General features: G+C 40.9%; 1 protein-coding gene across 4 annotated transcripts in view; it reads right to left on the bottom strand.

Annotated features, from left to right (window-relative positions):
• ASPH (aspartate beta-hydroxylase) overlaps window positions 1-22,238 on the bottom strand; it is a 209,561-nt gene that overhangs the window by 135,203 nt on the left and 52,120 nt on the right. For 2 of the 4 annotated variants that reach the window (XM_040626070.1, XM_008706728.2), the window contains exons 4-6: window positions 9,740-9,832; window positions 6,963-7,037; window positions 2,080-2,205 (exon numbers count right to left, since the gene is read on the bottom strand). In XM_040626070.1, the coding sequence (XP_040482004.1) occupies window positions 2,080-2,205; window positions 6,963-7,037; window positions 9,740-9,832 (294 nt within the window). Of the gene's footprint in view, window positions 1-2,079; window positions 2,206-6,962; window positions 7,038-9,739; window positions 9,833-19,398; window positions 20,895-22,238 lie in introns of those variants that run through there. The other 2 variants (XM_040626071.1, XM_008706727.2) reach the window with 1 other exon arrangement.

The raw sequence follows: 22,238 nt of genomic DNA on the forward strand, positions 1-22,238 counted from the left end.
TCTCCAAGCGCTATGGCTCCACCAGATGCCCCCTGGCTACCAGCACGGAGGTCCACGCCTTAGCCTGTTCACACCCTGCAGCCTAGGACACAGGGGAGGCACGTGAAAAAATCAACAGCCTGGCCATGCTTCTGCTCAACCTCGGCTGCACTTTGATATGACCCGGGGAGCTTTTACAGTGACCCATTTTGGAGGTCCCACACCCCAAACATTCCAATTCACTTTGTCTAGGGTGGGTCAAAGCATTCTTTTAAAAGCTCTCTAGTCGATCTTAATCGCATCCAAGATTAACAACTATTTGAAGGGGGGCGCCTGGGTGGCACAGCGGTTAAGTGTCTGCCTTCGGCTCAGGGCATGATCCCGGTGTTCTGGGATCGAGCCCCACATCAGGCTCTTCCACTATGAGCCTGCTTCTTCCTCTCCCACTCCCCCTGCTTGTGTTCCCTCTCTCGCTGGCTGTCTCTATCTCTGTCAAATAAATAAATAAAAATCTTTTAAAAAAAAAAAAAAACACAACTATTTGAAGGGATATCAAGTACATCGTATATGGACCATATTCGCAAGAAATTGTCTCTCTGAACTCAAGACCCCACGGCTCTAGGCCGTCCTACCTTCGTTAGTGCTGTGGCTTTCATCTACCACTCGTTCCTCATGGTCTACCTGCCTGAACCTGACGGAGGCTTAGCTAATCCTTCCACAGTGCCAGACACCTCTTATCCAGATCCTCTGTGGCTTGTGGGGCTATGCTGCTGCATGGGCCCTGAGGAGCTCCACCACAGACTCTGATGATTATTATATGGTGGGACAGAATGGGCTATATGGTTGACTTTGTGTGGGTGCTGTCAACCTTCTTCTTTAGTTTTACTCTTTAGAAATGAAACATCCATCTCAATGTTTCAGTAGTATTCATTTTATGTATAAAATTATATACATACAATTGTATCATTTATATACTTCTATATTCTAAATAAAACACCATTAATCAATCAGAGTACAACTTGTGGATTAAAATCTTTCGGGGCGCCTGGATGGCTCCCTGGGTAGAGCATGTGACTCTTAATTTCAGGGTCGTGAGTTAAAGCCCTACCCTGGGCATAGAACTTAGTTTAAAAATAAATGAATTAAAAAGTTAAAAAAAAAAAAATCTTTCAAGAACTCATTAAAGTTTTAAAGGGCCACCTTAAAAATGAATGGACAATAGATACCATAAGAACAAAACATGTGCTCATTTAACAAGGCTTCAAATAAATAATCACAGTAGTGTCATATTAAAACATAGCAGAACACAAAATAGATGAAAAAAAGTTTTCATCATCACAGAAATTACTTCTCTCTATATGTCAACATTGAATAACTATAGCTCTAACTTGCCTTCTGCAAATGACCCAAGGCAAGCTACTCAATGGATACTTAAATAACCAGTATTTAATGGAAGATACTGACACAGAACAGGTGTCAGCAAACTATGGTCTGTAGCCCAGAGCAAGCCTGCCTCCTGACTTTGTACATGAAGTTTTCCCGGAACATAGCCTTAGGTATTATTTCAGGCTACTTCTGCACTATGAAAGCAGAGCTGAGTGGTTTCAATAAAGACCATATGGTCTGCAAAGCCTAAAATATTGATCCTCTAGCTACTTCCAGAAAAAGCTTGTCAATGCCTGGTATAGAAGCTAAGAATTGTGTTCTATAAACTGTGACTACGGAGTTCATGTTAGAGCAAGAGCCTGTGATAGATTGCCAAATAAAATATTTCATCAATTTTCTGAATTTCTTCTAATGCATAGCACTCTAGGAAGAAGTGTACAGCAAAAGTAATGTGCTAAAGTATTTCACTTACTTTCTATAAATAATTTATATATTCTGACAGCTTCCTTAAAAGAGTGCTTTGAATCAAAATTTGGATAACTATTTATTTTAGGGAAAAAAATTAGCTTTAATTGGACCTTCCAGCTTCCACTTAAAAATAAACTTCAGATAAAAATTAAATATTGGTTTTAAAGGTGTTTAAGAAATACTTTAATAATCATAATTACAAATTGCCTGCTGGGCTTTATTCTGAAGCCAAAAAATGTGTCCTACCTTCATGAAATGTTCTAGTCTCCAGGGGCTCAAATCTGTCATCTGCATCACTTCCTACGAGGAAATCATCATCTTCCGGTTGTGGTTCTCTCGCTTGTCCATCCTCTTCTTGCGGCACATCATCTCCTTGAACGGTCACAATGAACAAAGTCACACGAGTCCACAACAAGGGCCCACCAGCAGCAGCCGACATGGACGTATGAGCCCCTTCTGAAGGGCTGCCACATAACCACTCCTGCTGCCAGGCACTCCCTGCCCCTCATCTGGGCCATGGCACATGCTGTTGCCCGCTCTGAAGCTCTGTCCTCACTCTGGTCAAGTCCCACCTGAGGGGGGGAAAGGCCTTCTCTCACTAGAACATGAACTCACCAAGCACAGGGACCTCATATATTTATTTACTATGTATGCCCAGCACCCAAGGCCATGCTTAGCCATAGGAAATGCTCGATAAGTATTTAAGGAATGAACAAATAAATTCATAATTGTTAAGGTATTTGCCTGTTCAATTATCACTAGGTCAGAGAAAAGATCACCTTGTGACCTCTCATTGAGAACTGGCCTGAAACTCCACGTTAACAAACTTAAACAACTCTATAAAATGTTCTATTGCAAAGAACAGCCAGACACCTCACTCAGCTGTATGCTAGGTCATCTGCATGAGGTCACCTGTACTATACTTTGCATCTAAAGGTTGCTATGTTGAGCCTGTAAGTTATGCAGAAATGTCCATTTTTCTCTTCTGAGACTAATTTTTATGATACACTGAGCTGTTCTGCTTCTTTTGTGCTGGATAGGCTACTTATCCCGCTGCAATATGGTTTAGCTTGTCATCATGGTGCAAAAAATTCTCCCAACAGTAGCTTGACGTGGCTTCAAGCGGAGTGTGTCCCATACATAACACTCTAGCCAAGCAACACGAGCGACTCAGCCGTGCTCACAGGGCAGGAAAGTGGTTAGGAGTGTGGGGTCTCGAGTGTATGGCTCCAGATTTAGTTTTTTCACACCAGCTGTGTGACCCTGAGAAGTTACATAACTACTTTGTGCCAAGGATTTTTCTTCCATAAAAAGGAAATAGTAAGAGTACTTACAGCATTGTTGTGAGGATTAAAGCACTTGGAAAACTGCCCAGCCCATAATAACATTAATGTATTATTGTTCTTATTGTGTTATTCTTTTTACCACCACCACCACCACCACCACCACCACCACCACCACCACCACCACCATCATCATCATCATCCTTCTTCTTCTTCTTCTTCTTCTCCTTCTTCATCATCATCCTCCTCCTTCTTCTTCTTCTCCTTCATCATCATCATCCTTCTTCTTCTTCTCCTTCATCATCATCATCCTTCTTCTTCTTCTTCTTCTCCTTCATCATCATCATCCTTCTTCTTCTTTTTCTTCTTCTTCTTCTCCTTCATCATCATCATCATCATCATATTATGATTTCTGCTGCCACTGAACTCCCATCATCATCATCAGAATATTATGATTTCTGCTGCCACTGAACTCCCATCAAACACTGCAAGAAGGCTTCCTTCCCTCACCTGTAGTATGGCATAGCGATGCTCTCCACTGGTACTGAATTATGTGGGCCCATTTATGGCCACACCATTTATTTGTTTTCTGTCTTTCCATCACAGTCTGCTACGCTGTCTTTGACTGGCAAACCAATCACCAATTCTAATTCCTGTCACTGATTTTACCATACCCCGCTTTCCATATTCCTTCTAACCATATTCCTTTTTCCTTACTCTTGTGTTATCCAGTGCAACTTTATGGTCTTCACATGAGCAGGATTTAGCTCTTGGCCACCGCTACTTAATGGAAAGTCCCTGTTTTCAGTGGGGAAAGCAACCGAACATCATGCATTATCTGAGTCTCCCTTGCTCAGTCAGCGAAGGCCGGTATGAGCAAAACAGTTCCCTGAAGGCTGACTACATCTGAGGCATTGCCAAGCCCTCTTTGGCCATTACAGTAACCCTAGGAAGTAGGTACTATTATCCCCCTTGGAAGGAGGACGAACCTGAGAAACTCGGCTAAAGCCACACAGCTAGTACACGGCAGCCACAGGCCCTGAAACACCATGATGAAGCGCTGAATGCTGTGGACAGAGTCTACTGCACAGATGGTGGTCAGGGAGGCCATGTTTTTTTCACATGGGTGAGATGTGAAGACCGGAACACACACACCAGCAAGAGACATAACAGGTACAAAGGCCCTGAGGCAGACAGACTTGGCAATTACAAGGAAAAGAGAGGTCATTTGGGCTGGAGAAAAGTGACTGAGAGGAGAAAAAGAAAATGACCAAGGTCCCCATAAGGCACATCACACACAGACCCAACGGGAGGTTACTACAGCCGTCATGCAGGAGGGGACGGTGACGCTGACACAATGCAGTCCAGATCCATGCTGGAGGCCAAGCCAGCAGGACCTGCCCGTGGGTCCCATATGAGGCGAGGAGAGAGAAAAATAAGGAGAACTCCCAGGTTTTTGACTTAAGCTACTAAGTAGAAGGGAGACCACAACCTAACATATGAAAGAGTGGAATAAAAGCAAAATCTTACAGGGCGGGGGGAGAGCTATGAAATGCAAAGGAATCAAGAATTCTGTTTAACATGAGAGACTATGGACTATGAGAAACAAACTGAGGACTTCAGAGGGGAGGGGGGTGGGGGAATGGGATAGACCGGTGATGGGTAGTAAGGAGGGCACGTATTGCATGGTGCACTGGGTGTTATACACAACTAATGAATCATCGAGCCTTACATCGGAAACCGGGGATGTACTGTATGGTGACTAACATAATATAATAAAAAATCATTAAAAAAAAAAAATAAAATAAAATAAAATAACACACACAAAAAAAAAAAAGAATTCTGTTTAAGTCCATTTTGAGCCCGAGATACCCATAAAACATGCAAATGGAGATCAACAGGCAGCTGGATAAACCAGGAGCTCAGAGGAGATAGGGCTGTAGATACACACCCAGAAGCAACACAAATAACATTTAAAGCCACGGCCTCTGAATTTCTAAGTAAAGAAGAGAGTAAGTCCCACACACACAAAAAAAAGAATTCTGTTTAAGTCCATTTTGAGCCCGAGATACCCATAAAACATGCAAATGGAGATCAACAGGCAGCTGGATAAACCAGGAGCTCAGAGGAGATAGGGCTGTAGATACACACCCAGAAGCAACACAAATAACATTTAAAGCCACGGCCTCTGAATTTCTAAGTAAAGAAGAGAGTAAGTCCAAGAGGAAGTCTTGCAGCCAGAAACCCAGGCGTGCTAGACTTGATCCCCCCCCCTTCTGTCTGGCTTCCTACACCCACCCACCCAAATGTCTACCATATTGTCCCACGCTTCTCTCTCCCTACCTTGGCTAAATTTGGTTCAACCAACCATCCTGGCCCACTCAGATCACCAGAAGAGTCCCCCATCTCCTCTCCCCCCAGCATGCTCCCTCCGCGTGTGTTCCCGCTGCAGACAGAAGGCACAGCACTCCCTAGCGCCCTCCAATGGTTCCGATTCCTCTGTGAATCAAGTACAAACACCTTTTCCCATTCACTCTCCACCCATGTACTCCACTGGCCGGCCACCCTGGACTACTCTCGGTCCTCTTTTCCTCTGGGCTTGCCCACATGCCACGCCCTTTGCTTAGAACCTTCCACAAACAACACCTACCTGGCAAAGCATGACACCATCCCTCAGCTACTAAGTCAGAAAGTCACCTCTTCAGAGAAGCCTTTGCTAATGCCAAAGTCTATGCAAGGCCCACACAGCCATTAACATTTTACCGTTACGGCACTGACCTCATCATACTGAAATCACGGATTTATTTAGACTGCATTATCCTTGTGTTAGCTCACAGTTAAACAAAAGATGTAGGAAGGGAAAGCTTGTGCTTGCCGAGAGAGGCAGACACATGCTCTGGTGCCACGGCTCTCCTGGCTGAGCAGAAGCTGGTAATGGAAGGACATGGGCTCCTAAACCCCGAACGGCCAATGGCAAAAAGCCCCAGCTCAGCCGCAGCGGGTCTCCCCCGAGAGCACAGATGGAGCTCAATGGGATGTTTTACACGTAACCCCCGAACACCGAAGACTTAGTAAGACAGTTTGGCCGGCCTGCTAAAGCACAGCTTCAATGATAGAGAGTCCCAGTTGTTTTTTAAGAAACATAATTTTTTCCTTTAGGACTCTCTTCAGCTCACACCAAACCATTAGGCGTATCAGGATACCATGTGTTCTGCCTTCTTCGAAATCCCTTTGTGAGTTACATCTTGGGGTTATACTCTCTGCTCTTATCAAGGGGTGTTTCAAGAAAGAGTCTCATAAAATCTTAAAGCATGCGTTTCTAAAGTATCATTTAATATTCTCTGTACAGAACTGCATATAAGAAATGCCTTAGATGTAAGAGCTGGGAAAATGTTTTATATTCTCTAAGTAGACACCATGTTCATTTCCTCTCTGGTACATGACCAACGTCATTAAAAGTTTTTCTTTTTGCTTTGGCGACCACCCAAGCGTGCAGCAGGTCCGGCTGACGGCAGCATCCAGACAGCCCATTACAGCTTGCTTGGTTGTGTTCTGTTTTCCTCCTCCCTGTTCTTGCCATCTGTTCTTGATGTATCATTGGTCTTAACCTGTTTATTCTCATTTATCCCTACCATTTCTTTATTAAATCCATGCGATACGTTCCTTAACTGTAAGGCAGGGTAAGATAAAACAAGGCTAGTGCTCTCTCAGAAATACTTGTCCTCCCATAACTTAAAAAACCACTCAATTACTATTTAAGTTTAAAAATAATGTCCAAATCACTTTGTGTAATTAACCCTTTTTTGAGCAAGCAATGCATGAGGAAATGGGATTTTAAATGCATACCATGTTCCGTGTAGACCGCCTCGTGGAGAAGGGGCTGAATTTGTTCTTCGACTTCATCTTCAATATTCCGAGGTCCTAAAATGATTACAAAACATAACTAAGTAGAAAAAATCGAGATACTAATGAAGAACATGAAACATGACATCCAGGTACATACATTCAAATGAATATATTTGGTTCATCAACTATGCTACCTTTTCATATCTGTTTACCACTTTTTTTATATATTGGCAAACACGGTAAATATTTAAGATTGGTTTTATTTTGACAGCAGATATAGACGTTTAGCAAACACCTCACAGAGCAAAATTACTTCAGTTTCTAATTAACAAAATTCACAATCAAGATAGAATAAAGAAAAAAGGATGGGCAAAGCTTTTGGGAGGGGAAGTACTGGGAAATAAAGATTAAAACGTGGGCAGATGAGGCCAACATACATGAAAGCACATGACCGGCCACTGTCTTCCCTGACACTCAGGGGGAAAGGCCCCCTGGCTGGTGGGAGGACCGAGAGGGTCAGAAGTTGAGGAGAAGACCCCACATTAGACTGACAATCCTTCCAGCTTTGGAGAAGCCCATCTGACAGTCAGATTCATAGATTCAAACAGATATAAATTACAAAAGTCAACACTATCCGTAGTGACATTCCGACAACACTGTGCTGCTTATCGGATTACCAGGTTTGTTGAAACATCACACAACAAACAAGAAGCCATAAAGACATTGACACAATGATAAATTTTCTGTTTAACAAACATCCATGTTCAGTATATTGAAGTACCGCTCGACTTAGTATCACGCATGCTGTCACATGAAGTAACGCCAATGACATCGGTTAGTTATACTGACAAGTTAATCCTCAATGACAAAAACAGAGTAAGTTCATTTGAACTTCTCCAGGTAGGAAAAAAGTTTAAGAACCTGTTAGACTAATCACATTACAAAACCATTCCTGACACACAAAAGTGCCTTCTATTTTTATAGATGTTTGTATGTCACAAACCATTTTTATATGTATTTGCATATAATTACAGAAGAGCCTGCCAATCTCTATTCTTCCCTCCTCGGCTCTCACAATGCCCATGACAGCTTCCTAACCAAGTACTAGTTTTATGACTGCTGACAGCACCATCCACAGAGAATCTAATATTAGTAACTGAAGTGGATGGCACTCTGCTCCTTTGCTTAACCCTTTAATGGCTTCCTCTGCCCGAACAGGGGAAAAATCTAAGCTCCTCAGAACAGAATAGAAGACCTCCACAATCGAGCCCTCACATGCCTCTCCAGAGTCACCTGCTACCGGCACTGGCTTTGAACTTGGTGAGTCCACCATTGCTGTTTCCATCTTTCCATGATTCTGTGATGTTCCTCCTTTCCTCTCGAGAGGATTAGTAGAGGCAGAAGCTAGATTGCAATGAGTTAAAAACTGAGTGGAAAATAAGGCAAAGAAAGCAATTGTACATTCTTTTTTCAAAAATCTGGCTAGTACAGGGCCAGGGACAGGAGGGCATACAGAAAGTACTGTGGGGACCAAGGGGACTTACTTTATTGTGTTGTAATGAGAGGTATGTACCTGGGTTTGTAGGACAGAGAAGAGAAAGAAGCCAAAAACCTAAATAAGAGAAAGGTTGAAAAGGCAACACTTAAACTAAAGCAAACACTGCCAAGAAGTTGAAAAGGATATGAGTTGATAATAAACTGATGGATTTAGAAGGACAAGTTATCAGTTAAATGTAGAGTAGTATTAACAAAAACTTAAAAAGGACAGCAGAAGCAAATGGCAGCTTTGAAAAACAAGATTTTTAAATTATAAATTTATTTAGTGCAAAGTAATGCTTGAGATGCTAAATCCAAATACTCATTTAAATTATAAGTCTTAAAAAAAAAGTAGCTCTTTTGCTCCAGTGCTACAGTAAAATAAAGGAATGGGAGGGAGACCATAAGTTCTAGGATTATGTTCTGAACAAATAAAAAAAAATCAGAGCAGCATATTGACCTTAAAAGGGAGAAAAGAAAATCAAATATTATTCATACAGTGATAAAATCAGCCAGAATACTTCAGTTGCCAGTAAATATGTAGTGTCATACCAAACACTTCCAATAGGTGGCGAAATGACACCAAATTTTGGAGAAAGATTAGGTAAAGGGAAAACGTGCAGCAATTAACTAGTACTTTGCAATAAATATCACAGCACAAACAGGAAATGATAGTAATAGATTTGAATTTCATTTGCCAATTTATTCACAGATTTCAGGAGTTTTCCTTCTGTGGGTCACAGGCCCTTGGGTGACTACAGAGATCTCTGAATTCATCTATGTAAACAGGCCTCCCACAGCACCACCTGGGGCTCCAGGAAGTCTCTGATGGAGAAAGGAGACCCTCGCATTAAAAGGACTGGGAGCCCAGTAGGCCTCCTCTATTAGATCTTGGAACAGCCAGTGACAACACTCGTGTACCACACGTGTCTGTGCTTTCACTGGAAGAAGTTCTGGAACTGGAATCCAGAAACCTAGCATTTAAGTTCATGATGTTCTTAACTGAAGCCACCTCCTCTATGCCTTTGATTCTTGATCCCCAAATTAAAATTATCCTGTGTAAATTTTTACTAGAAAACATTAAGTTTACTCCAAAATCTCAGAAGAGAAGAAGAAGAAAAAAAGAGTTTATGTTCCATGAACATTGTGACACAAATTATGGGAAAGACATGATTCCGGAGACTGCGAACTGGAGAGCTGGCAGCCGCGACACATCCGGTCGGAGGCTGAGGAGAGCTCACCTGAATCCTCGGGAACCTGCCCCTCCAGCCACGGGTATGGCTCAGCTTCTTCGGGTGCGACTGCTGGCTCGGAAGCAGATCTTTCTTTAAGGCCTGCATTTTTATTCACAAAGTTAACTTGAGTTTTTTTTCCTTTTTCTTTTTTTTTTTTTTTGACATATTAAACCAGGAAAAACAATATTCTCGAACACTTTATCAATAGAGCAAGTAATTCAGTTTCCAAGACTTCATACTCCATGAAAATGTGAAGGTGCTTAAAAACTGACGTAGGAAGACAGACTGCTCTTTACCTTCACATGGGCCTTGACCATCTCTTTACCTAAGTTAACCTTTCACTTAAAAACAATAAAACAAAAATCCTTGTTTAAGCGTCCACGAATCTCTAAAACAGAGTCATGTCTGCACTTGCCAAAAGAAGTTCAATACGAGTTCAGGCTCCTTGCGTTCAGAAGTGATTAATTAATTGCTGCCTGAGCTCTGAATCCGGCAGTAAGACAACTAAGATACACTGGAATTCGTTACTTGTTTTCGTGCCATATTTTGATTTATATATAAGTACCTGTTCTTCTTGAAAACTATAGTTAAAAATGAGAACAAATCATACATAACTATTTATAATCTTCTCAAGGTACCACTTAAAATCATACCGTTCTATCAAGAGCTAAAAGACATGAAAACAAAGGTGTGTGTGTGTGTGTTTTTTTTTTTTTAATGTCTTAAGGAAAATAAAACATCGGGGTAAATGAACATGAAAGCTGATTTTAAAGTCAACACCAGTCTAGAATCCATTAGACTGAATGATTTCCTTGATATTCTATACGAAGAACATTACAATATATCCTCAACTAAATACAATTCTTCAGAAAGCTAAACCAGGTCCCAGAGTCTGTCATTCATTCATCAGCTCCTGGCTCTTCGTGACCCCCCCCCCGTGAGAATCTTGTACCAACGGCTATTACTAGAGGAAGTGTGTTGTCATGTCAATAGGCCACAGTGAAAAGGTCAGTTCAGAACTGAGAGGCATTTTTCTACTCTTGAGTACCTCCATGTCTTTTACTTCTTTTTGACTCCTTGTATTTTTCCTGACTGTTCCTTTCATTTTTCTCTCATTGGCAAAAACACTCATACCTTCTTCTCTCTAATCCTAAAGAGAGCAAGACACACAGGATTCTACCTCACCTTATATTCGCTTTAGTTACTTATCTTCCACACTATTTACATAAAAAACCTAAGACTATCAAAACAAACACCGATGGATACAGCCGCGTTGTACTCCTAACTATATAGTGACTTCTAACTATAATGTAGATTTCCAAGGGATAATACGCAAATAACCACGGATACTAAAGGTAGTTCAATTTCAGGGGATGACGGGTAGAGACGAAAGCCTTGTTAATAAAACCCATTACACTTCAAATTCTGAATTCAGGACTGAAAACTCCCATGCTCTTTTCCATTTAAATAATCCATTCTTACGTCTCTTTATTGTTAACGGAACAGGTATGAAACGATTCATTGCTACGTTCTGCTCAATGAACAGGGTAAACCTTCCGAATTGTGTCAGTTACCTCTGTATTCTCAGCACCTCAGGAAACACCTGGCATATAACACGTGCCCACTTAGCACCTGCTCAAGGGCTGAAACCACCCCCCCCCCCAAGGGTGCGGCTACTCTGCTAGTTTCAATGGCTGCAGAGATGCTCTGGGGGACCAGGATCCCTTGGCCGCACTGGAGAGGCTAAAGTCTGTAAAGGTGGGAAAGGGGACTCAGATCAGTTTCCTACTATTACCAAAGAGGCTCCTATCTGTGCCCCGGCACACACCACTACAGAGCCAGGGGACTCATTTGCCTGGGGCAGTCCCAGGTTCTGTCCGTTGTGCTGGAATCATTATTTCTCCCTCAGAAACATCTCAGTTTGGATGAAAACTCACAAGGTCATTCTTCACTAATCCTCAATGTAGCAGGTTTTCAAATTGTGCTCCGTGGGTTCAATAAACAGTGAAATATTTCCCCACCAAACAATAAAGATTTAAACTGCCTGCAAATCCCATTCTTATTAGATTTCAGGAAGTTTCATTTGAAGACATTTTTTGATGTGAGAAGTATCTGAAAACTACTAGCATACTAATATTTAGACATATGGTTCTCCTCACTGTCAGCTTTCTCTACATCAACTGGAGTTATCTGTCTCTAAAATTGAAATTGCAGAACCAAAGGAGAAAGCAAAAGCATACAACAAGAGAAAATACTGAGCAGTTTTCTTTTCTTTCCAAAGTGGCAGCTGAATTGTAAATTTATTGATACTTGGTCACAGCTATTTTCCAGAGGTGAAATGAGCATAAAAATAAACAATATTGTAAACTTCAAAGAAGCTGAGGTTCACATTAACACATCTCCTTCCCTAGATCCCTATAAACTTCCTAAAATTAAAAAAAAAAAACCCACATCCTCGAATAATTCTTATTAGTTTGATAAGCCATATGGAAGAATTAGCCCGGTAAGCTTTCATTCTGATTCTGGTGTTTCGAGAAATGATATTGCCACCCAAATCTATTTTAGTCCAGGAATAAGTAATTGTTCCTCAGGAAATAATGGAAAATCCAGGTCTCATATAAGATTTTAAGGCAAAAGTAAAAATTAAACAAAAAAATATACATATAAGGTCAATTAGTAATCAAAGGAAAGATTTTCAAATTGGATTTATGATGAGGTACAAATGGAAGGAGGTAGCGCTGAAAAAAATATTCAAAATTACATTATGAAATGAATGTCATCATTTTTGATGTTCCTGGGGATGCATATAACAAAACACCAACTCACACTAGCTCAAGTGAAAAGGAAATTTATTGTCTCATCTCACAAGCAGTACAGAGCCGGGCGGGCTTGCTCTCAGCACTGGCTTCACCCTCATGCTGGCCATCGGGGCTCCCCCAGCTGCAAAGTCCTCTTTTGGACCAGAGGATGTCCAGAAGCAAAGACCACCTCTTGCTCAGCTTCTCTTAGGACTTGAGGAAATCTTTGCTGGAAGCCTTCTCTTTCAGCTTTAACAGTCAAAACCAGAACCCACTTCCATTCCTAAGCTGGCAAAGGGAACAGGAGAACCGTAACTCCTAAAAGTAATTACGGAGGATTGAACGAAAAGTGTTAAGTCAACCACAACAGCCCCTGCATGATTTGGAAAATCAATTAGTTGCCTTAAAGCATACCTTGTTTTTAGTTCTTTGGGCACATCAGAAAAATTAGGAAATTAAAAAGAAATACGGCTGCATTTAATAAATGTATAATTTTTCCTACAATTTTAATTAAAAATGGAAGAAGTCATAAAGTAAGTGATGTGAGCACTTTAAGTCAACCACTCATTGCAAACTTGAGTATCTGACACAGTTACCTTAGTCCAATATGAGCTTACTTATTTCACTGCTACCCTATTAAACCTGACAGCAATGGGAAATAAATGTAGTTTCTTGCCATCTGTATGTTTAAAGCTTACTAACTGCATATGGCATTCAATCACTCAACAACTATTTAGCTCCTACTAACACGAAGCACTGTCCTACAGAAAATGGATGCTGAAAAGCCCTACCTCTCATAGGGAGGGAACAACTTAAAAAATAAGAAACCTGAAATATTTAGAGTATATTGAATGGGGAAGATATGGGACACGGAGTGCCAGGCCATCAGGGAAAGAGAATTGATGAGGAAAGGCCTCAACGATAAAACGTGAACAGATTTCTGAAGGAAACCAGGGATGCGGCCCTGACTTGCACTGGGGGAGAATGTTCCAGGCAAGGCTCTGGACCAGCAAGTATAAATTCCTCAACTGGTCTGGGGTGAGGGGGAGAGCAAAGTGCTGGAAGCAAAGAAGAGCCACGTGGCCAATGCAGCTAGAGAAAAGGAGCAAGGGCGTGAGAATCAGAAAGGTCCTGGGGCCATTGGATCATGGAGCTATTCACTCTGACTGAAAATAAAGGATTCCTTTTTTATAAGAATTCTATATAAACCACTTCCTCGACAAAATCTGGGGAAGTAAGAACTACAAATAGGACTTCACGGATGTAGCCCATCAAAGCTAAGACATTTTTAAAAACTGGTTTATCCATCTTTGGCTTACTGACTCTGTAGTGTAGACTGAAGAAAATTTTAATCTTACCTACCCAGGTTATCCCAGCTGCTGTGATTCAAAGGGGAAGAGCTCAGGACTGCTACTGCTTCAAATGCAAGTAGTCTAACAGGATAAATCAATATACCCCAAGAATAACCCTAAGAGCAACATGATCTTGAGAAATATTCTGGAAAAATCAATAAACCAGAAAGACACACACATACTGATTGACCACGCTGATCGCTGTGGCTCCCTGCTTGTATAACCGGCCAATAAAGATCTTAACAAGTATCCCAACTACGGCCCTGTCAAAATTCTGCCAGGGACTAAAAGAGCTGCCCCATGATATACAGTAAGAGCCATTTCACATTCAAAGTGTCCTCACATGACCCAAGATAGACAGACTGCAGGAAGAGGATGACCCAAATCGCAAAAGAATAAACTGCCAAAAGGGTTCCTGAGAGCCTGGGTTTCAGGACCCCTGAAGGGTTTCTACCAAGACTGGAACGCAATGGGCTCACTTGAACAGTGCAACACGAGATGGCATACAGGAGCTCGGGTTCAGGAAACCCGAGGGCTGCCACTGAATTCCACCTGAATCCCATCTCGAGCACATTACCACTGATACAGCTTGGCTTTCCACAAGTATGGAAAGGGGATAAAACTCTTGCCTTAGAAGGGTTTTAAGAATTAAGGGAGAGGGGACGCCTGGGTGGCACAGAGGTTAAGCGTCTGCCTTCGGCTCAGGGCGTGATCCCAGCGTTACGGGATCAAGCCCCACATCAGGCTCCTCCGCTATGAGCCTGCTTCTTCCTCTCCCACTCCCCCTGCTTGTGTTCCCTCTCTCGCTGGCTGTCTCTATCTCTGTCGAATAAATAAATAAAATCTTTAAAAAAAAAAAAAGAATTAAGGGAGAGAATTTAAACCCAGCAAACACACAAACATTTTTTCCACAAATTAATTTTTCCCTTTGTTTCTTCTAAAGCAGCCCGATTTACCACCATCCCTGCACACATACGACAACATGAACACAGCTACTGGCAACTCCGAGGTGGTTAAAGCATCCTGCAATCACTGCAGAAACGCCTCCGTCTTTCTTTAAAAATCCTTTTTTCTTCTTTTTAATACTACTCAGTAGTATATACAGATCTGAAATATTTTTACATGATCTGGGCTTTATATGTTCCTCAATCAATAAACATACCTTGAATGCTTATTATTCTCAGCTACTATCATAGGTACTGGACACAAATCACAGTCTGGTAGCAAAGCAAAATCCAGGAATGAAGCAAAGTGACGAGCATGATTACTGGAAGACACAGTCCCCCCCCGGGAGGATCGGAGAGAATGTCAGTGTAGACGTGATGAGTCAGCTGGATTCCTGAGAGGTGGAACAAGGCCCACCGCACGGGTGGGAACACAGTCTAGGCAGAGGGGAAGAGTGGGCAGCGCTGGCACTGGCTGGCTCCAGTTCATTATTTTCTTCCTCGACCCCTTGTTTATTTCCTACCATTTCACTGGAGGGACTGCAGTCACCTTGTCACTTGTATCCCCAGTGCCTAGCACAGCCTGGTACGCTGCAGGTACTCCTCCAATATTTGTTGAAGGGATCAGTACGTGCAAAACGCGACACGGCACACGGGTATTTATACCACTATCAAAAACAACACAAAAGCTTTAAGTACATGTCTTCCTCTCATCTCTTAGGATACCAGAGAGGTAACGTTTGAGGCAAGGAAGAAATAAATGACAGAGCTCTATGATGTACAGGTGCTAATGTGGAGTGAAAAGTACACAGAATGTGAGGTCAAACGAGGTACGAAATGAGAACAAAGAACAGGGAAATAGAGGACTTTTTGCTTTGTAGGGCTTACAAGGTGGAAGCTTTCGTGAAAATTGGTTTCTATGTAAAAATGATATCCAAACCGGTAATAATCATCTAGGGCACGTGGTTTTATCTTCAGGCAAACAGAGGAGGAAGGACAGGAGGCTGAAGACTGTTACTGGGGATCTTTTCAAATGACCCCAAACAAGATTTCCATGAGAATAACACTTACAGATCTGCTACCCAACACCCACCCTTTGGGTTTCCTAAGAATGAAAACTTTCTCTTTCGCTGGGGCGAGGGGGGGGGGGCACGAACAATGTGCCAGCACTTTATGCAGATCCAATACCAGCTAGTTCCCACAGCCACATGAAAGAAAGGTATTAGCTTCAATTTACAAATGAGGAAAACCAGCATTTCCAAGATGCATTTTATAGTGAAATAATCCAAGTTATCAATCTGGAGAATTGTTACCAACGGAGAATTATTCCAGGAGATGGAACAGTGGAGGACAGGGGAGAAAGGAACCAAATCCAGGAGACGCAGCCTAAGTCACCACACCCACTTCATAGAAAATGACACTACAGTTACACTTAAAATTAAAACTCATACTTGTGTACTACTTTTATCTGTTTTTTCCCCAATATATATATATATTGGCTTGGCTTTCCACAAGTATGGAAAGGGGATAAAACTCTTGCCTTAGAAGGGTTTTAAGAATTAAGGGAGAGAATTTAAATTTATATTAGAATTTATATATATATATATTAAATTTAAATTTATAATAGAATTTTAATTATATATATATAGATAGATATATATATATAATATATGGAGTCCTTATTTTCCAAATAATCATTATGAAAACCTCTGAAGATACAGAGTTGTATGACTAAGCAGGTCATAACAGTATAAAATACTTTCTATGAACCAGTTACTTATAGAATGAATCCTCCTGGGTTGACTCAAGCATTCATGCTGACGTTTTTATGCCAATTTATCTGTTAGTCTCTCCCTTATCATGAAATGTTGAGAAGATCGTTTATACACAATGCAAATCACCCACAAAGTAAAACCAAAAATCTTGTAAAAAAAGTAGTAATCAGATTTCAAAAAAGTGGTTACTAATAATGTTAGCAATAACTAAAATTCACACACAAACCCCTTAACGAATGAAACAGACATTGCACATCACAACAAATGAAGAAAAAAAGACGATACGGTTTTTCAAAAAAAAGTAATCTAAATATTAAAGGATAAAAAAGATTCTTGGAAAAATTGATAGGCTCTCAAATATTTTTGTAAAACTGACCATCTTTACCTTTACAGGGACTGTGTCACTCACGTGAAATATTACCCTACAAAACTTAAGGAAAATTATGCCGGTAATGTCATTTTCCAAAATCTGATGTATCATCTCCTAATGTAATTGAAAGAAAAATTTTGTATGTCATATGACAAACTTACTTTCTGAGTATTTCACTTTCTGACTCCCAACTACTTTGTAGTAGGAAATTTTTGTCCCTGTTTTTAGATGACTTTTTAAAAAGGGTAATAACCTTTCTAGTTTTAATTATTCTTAGATAACAATATGAAAATGATAGCAGCATAAAACAGAAATAACTACACTCCGAATTAAAAAGTGAGTAAGTCTGAGTACAAGCACAGTTTTAAACCCACTAATCATGAACAAAGTTTCTCCCACACTAAGTTTTTAGTTGAATAGTAAGTGCCAATGCAATTAGACGAAGTGTGACCTCAGCTTCAATAAATTCAGTTGAAGCCTTTATTTACTCAAGGAAAGGGAAGGAAAGAAAAAATGAGGAAAGCAAATAAATCCATTCCCAGTTCATAAGAGCTCCTGAAACATATTTAAATGCTTTTAGTAGAGATGTTTCAATTTAATTCTTGAGCTGATATTCAAAGGAAAAGTATGCCAGAAGTAAAATATGTCCAAGCGTTTTACCAAATAACAATGATGTGAATGTGCTTATGCTGATTACGTTATTCTAAGATGTTTTTCCCCCTCATTTTCTTAGAATTTAGCATTTATATACTTTATCATGCATCACTTTTGTCTTTTAAAAACCAACGTAGAAATTATTAGAATGCCCTCCGTAAATGCAAATATAATTATCAGCCCTTCTCCAAGAAAGAAAAAAAATCTGTAGAAAAAATAACACTTAAAATTTGGTACATGAATTAAAAAATCAATTCATTTATCTTAGCAGCAAGATCTACCGTCAGGATATATTTTTAAGATGTTGTTAACTTTTGGGGTGCCTGGGTGGCACAGCGGTTAAGCGTCTGCCTTCGGTTCAGGGCGTGATCCCGGCGTTATGGGATCGAGCCCCACATCAGGCTCCTCCGCTATGAGCCTGCTTCTTCCTCTCCCACTCCCCCTGCTTGTGTTCCCTCTCTCGCTGGCTGTCTCTATCTCTGTCGAATAAATAATTAAAATCTTTAAAAAAAAAAAAAGATGTTAATTTTTATGCATGTGGTGAGTATCCGTTTTGCTTCTTGTTCTGTTCAGTGCTCAGCTGGAGCCTCCCTCTTCTCCTCCCAGAAACCCTCTTCCCTGCGGGAAACATTTCATATGGTTTAAGTGGGACCCATTCCAACCCCCACCCAAAGCGTTGTGCACAGGAGTCAGGCCGGGATGACTAACCCATCCCCAACTGCACAAATGGTCACAAATGGTCACCAAGCCTACCCAGTCTGGTTGCAATTCTCCCAGGGACTTTTTTTTTCCCAGAGCCATTCCAGAAAATGGCCCCTTGCATTAGGATTGCTCAAATAGAAAGCTCTGTCTGGGGCTTGTTGAGTGCCATCTTCTTCGTCAAGTGGTAGCACCTCCATATAGAATAAAAAGTCAAGGAAAAGGATCAGCAGAGCCAAGACTCGAGATGAGAAGTAGGAAGAAACCCAGCTTTGATGACAGGTCTGGGCTTGGGATCTATCCACCTGTAGCCGGTGCCCTGTATCTGCCAACCAAATGAGCCATAAAATTCCCTGTGTGGTTTACAACGTTCCGGTAATCTACACAACAACAAAACCCTGACTCATCGACACATGAAACCCATGGGTTACAATTTCTTTGGGCCATAGTTTTTGATCAAGAAAACAAGACTGGATTAGCTAGATTGGGTAGTATTCTCTAGGATTTCCCCCTTGCTATATAATTCTGTCAGTTGGAATTTTTGTCAACTAAATCTCTACCTGCTTGATTTGAAGCAGGAAAGGTGTTAGCACCTAAGAAAACGGTGTATGATACTGTTAGAAACACTGGCACTTAATGCTTATTCACTTCTGATTTGAAATATCTTCAATTAGGCCAAATTCTCTGTTTTTAAGCTCTTTACAGAAAAAGTTGAAGAATTATCACTATTTTTTAAGATTTATTTATTTGAGAGAGAGAGAACGCGTGCGCGCACAGTGGGGAGGGGCAGAGGGAGAGAGAATCCCAAGCAGACACTGCTGAGTGTGGAGCCTGATGTGGGGCTGGATCTCACGACCCTGAGATCACAATCTGAGCCGGAACCAAGAGTTGAACACCTAACTGACTGTGCCACCGAGGCACCCTAAACGATTATTAAAAAAAAATTAAACTTTTGCGGCAGCACTTTTGATTCTTTTACAACGAATCAGGCTGCTCTTCTCCAAGTCAGAACCGAACCTCACCAGCAGTCGCAATTAGAGATTCAAGACTTCATGCACAGGACGGCACAAACCATTTGCAGAAATATGTTCTTATTGAAATTTCACTTTATTAAATGTTTTCTGATTAACTAAGTTCTGATCTCTAGTTAGAGCCCAGATTTGACGCTCCTTAGAAATGGTACACCATAATACAATCAAATCTGAAAAACAGATGCCACTCCACCGAAATAGCTGAAAAACCGTGTGATATAAAAGGAGAGTATATCCTAAATTGAAATAAAGTCTTGTTACTTCTGAGTCTGTAAAGATATCATCAATAAAAGTGTTCTAAAATTGTTCTTCTAAATCAAATTCTTTCTTTTATTCATGACTGCATCCAGAGTTCTCCAAACAGCGTTCGCGGTATTTCCTGGGTGACAAAAGCAGGGGGGGAGGAGGGGCAGGAAGAGAAGCGAAGAGGGTGAGTAGCCAGGAGGCACGGAGGGATGAAGGAGGAGGTAAAAGACCCAATAAAAAACTAGGGAGGAGAGACTCGAAAGAAGAGAAAGGGGAGAAGGAAAAGGAGAATCCAGGGAAGGGCCTGAGGAAGGGGCTGCCCCCAAGAGACTGGGGGGAAAGAGGACCCCAAGGGCTGCCACAGGAGCCTGAGGAAGGGGAGAGAGAGGAGGAGGAAGGAGAGAGGAAGGGGAGAGGGAGAATGGCAGGTGAAGAAGAAGGGGAAGCAGGGAAGCAGGGAAGCAAGAAGGGAAAGGAGGGAAGAAGACAAAGGGTTAAGGGGAGAAAGAAGAAAACCTCCCACCCACCTGAGCCTCTGTCACACCTGAAAGGCACTGCATATACACACTGTGGAAAACCTTAACATTCTTCTCTAACTCCCATGAAAGTATTCAGTTGATTAATACGCTCATTACAATTCATGTTCTACATAAACATTTATCTGGATACATGATCAATAAATTAATAAAAACAGAAGCTATTACATCACATTTTTATTACATGGTGTTTACAAGCATCCTCTTTTAAACTGAGAGGCATGAGACAGTGCACCTAGATTTCGAACAATTACGTACTGAGCACCAATAAATACACTCAAGGGCTATCTGACACATCTTCCCCAACCAGAGCAATACTAAATTCTCTACGCCCGTTAGCGGCAAATCACGATGAAGAACATTACCATTTCCTGGGATGATGTTATTAGAGCTTTCAGTTCTTCCTTTTCTGGTTATTTCCCTTGGCTGAGTGTGCGTGTTTGCTAGAACTTCTCCCTTCCTTTGCGTCATCTTTGTCTCCGGACACCATTTTACCGGAAGTATCCTTGACATTTGCAGACTTTTTCCTACTTTCCTTGGCTTTAGCACTTTTGTCTAGGCCCACATTCTCCTTCTCTCTGTCCTTTTTCCCCTTAGAAGACTCTTTCCTGGATATATCTGCATCAGGAATTTTCTTATTCTTCCGGTCATCTTCCTTTTCTTTCTTCCCCTTTTTTCTCTCTTCGTTCTTACTCTCCTTCCTTGACTCAGGTTTCTCTTTTTCCTTCTTCAGCTCTTCTTTAGTGAGTTCTTTAACTTTCAGGTTTTCCAATCAAAGGAAAAAAAGTTTATTGAAAGCATCTCTTAATTCACAGGACAGTAATTTAGTGCTAAAGTATGGTCTTTATCTCTCCACACACATGAAATGTTCATTCAGAAAGTGACTTTCATCCCCTAGTTTTAAATTGGCTAAAACCAGATGCAAACCTCTACAAAGTATCAGCTACCAAAGAAATGCCAGAAACTTGCCATTGTATTTTTCCAGCTTGAAATAGGTTATGACTTGTCTTAAAATAAAGCTAACATGCAGTATTACTAAAATGAGTCCACCCATAAACTTTACACAAAGTGTTAACAACTCACATTTCACAATTATAATGACATAATTAAAGGAACACTGGCAACATTAAGAAAAAGATTTTCCATAACCTGCAAGTATCCATACAAAGGTAATTTAAAAACTTTTAGTTCTGACAAAAAAAAATTGTCCTTAAAATATTTGTGCTTACTAGCCTTGAAGACATAATGCACAGATGAAAAATACCATTTAATTTTCTTAGCTAAGTAAGAAAAAAAAAAACCAACATCCACGAACATAAAATTTTATCTATAATAGTGCTTAAAATGACAAGTAGACATTCTTGTCTGCTTATATTCAACATTATGAAATCAGCATTCCTTTAAATATGTTTTCCTGTTAATTTATGTAGAGCCACTCAAGCCGCCATGTTGTCCATCCATGCTCATAGGTGGGAGAGCAATTAGATGGAACGCACACGTAATTCCAAATCTCGTGTGAGACCAACCCTGCTTTCAACCCGTTTTACATCAAGTTTAACAGAGCCGCTAGCAAAAAGCTTTGAATTTTACCTTCTTGCTCTCTCATTAGGAAATCTAAGAGAAGCAAGGTGTTTACTGTATTACATAGCACTTAAGCAGACACAAAGAATATGAAAGAGTTCTTTAATAAAACGTGGAAGATGTTTATGCCCATCAGAACTGTGTAAAATTCACATAGCTCAAAATGTTATTCAATTCTTCCTGAAAGTCTTATCCAGACCTTGTAAAAATAGGGACTGGCGTTCATCAAGAAGCAACCGTCCGAGCCCTCAGCTGCTTCAGTGCTGTCTGCAGACACAGATCACGCCGCAGCGCTTACGCGGTGCTCTACGATCTCGCTCCGCACAGCTTCCCAACGGTAAATCTTTAACGTCTGATTCGCCTCTCCAGACCAAGAAGTAGAAATTCCACTTCATCAGCCATTTATCTCATAGTTAGTGACATGAGAATAAAATGGTAAAAACTGTTCCCTTTCTGGGAATTATTCCGATGGAACACAGTTTAAACGTTAAAATTCCCTGATCTTAAAATACAAACCAC

Source organism: Ursus maritimus, unplaced genomic scaffold (genome assembly GCF_017311325.1).
Source record: "Ursus maritimus isolate PB19 unplaced genomic scaffold, ASM1731132v1 scaffold_9, whole genome shotgun sequence".
In the NCBI taxonomy this organism is placed as follows: domain Eukaryota; kingdom Metazoa; phylum Chordata; class Mammalia; order Carnivora; family Ursidae; genus Ursus; species Ursus maritimus.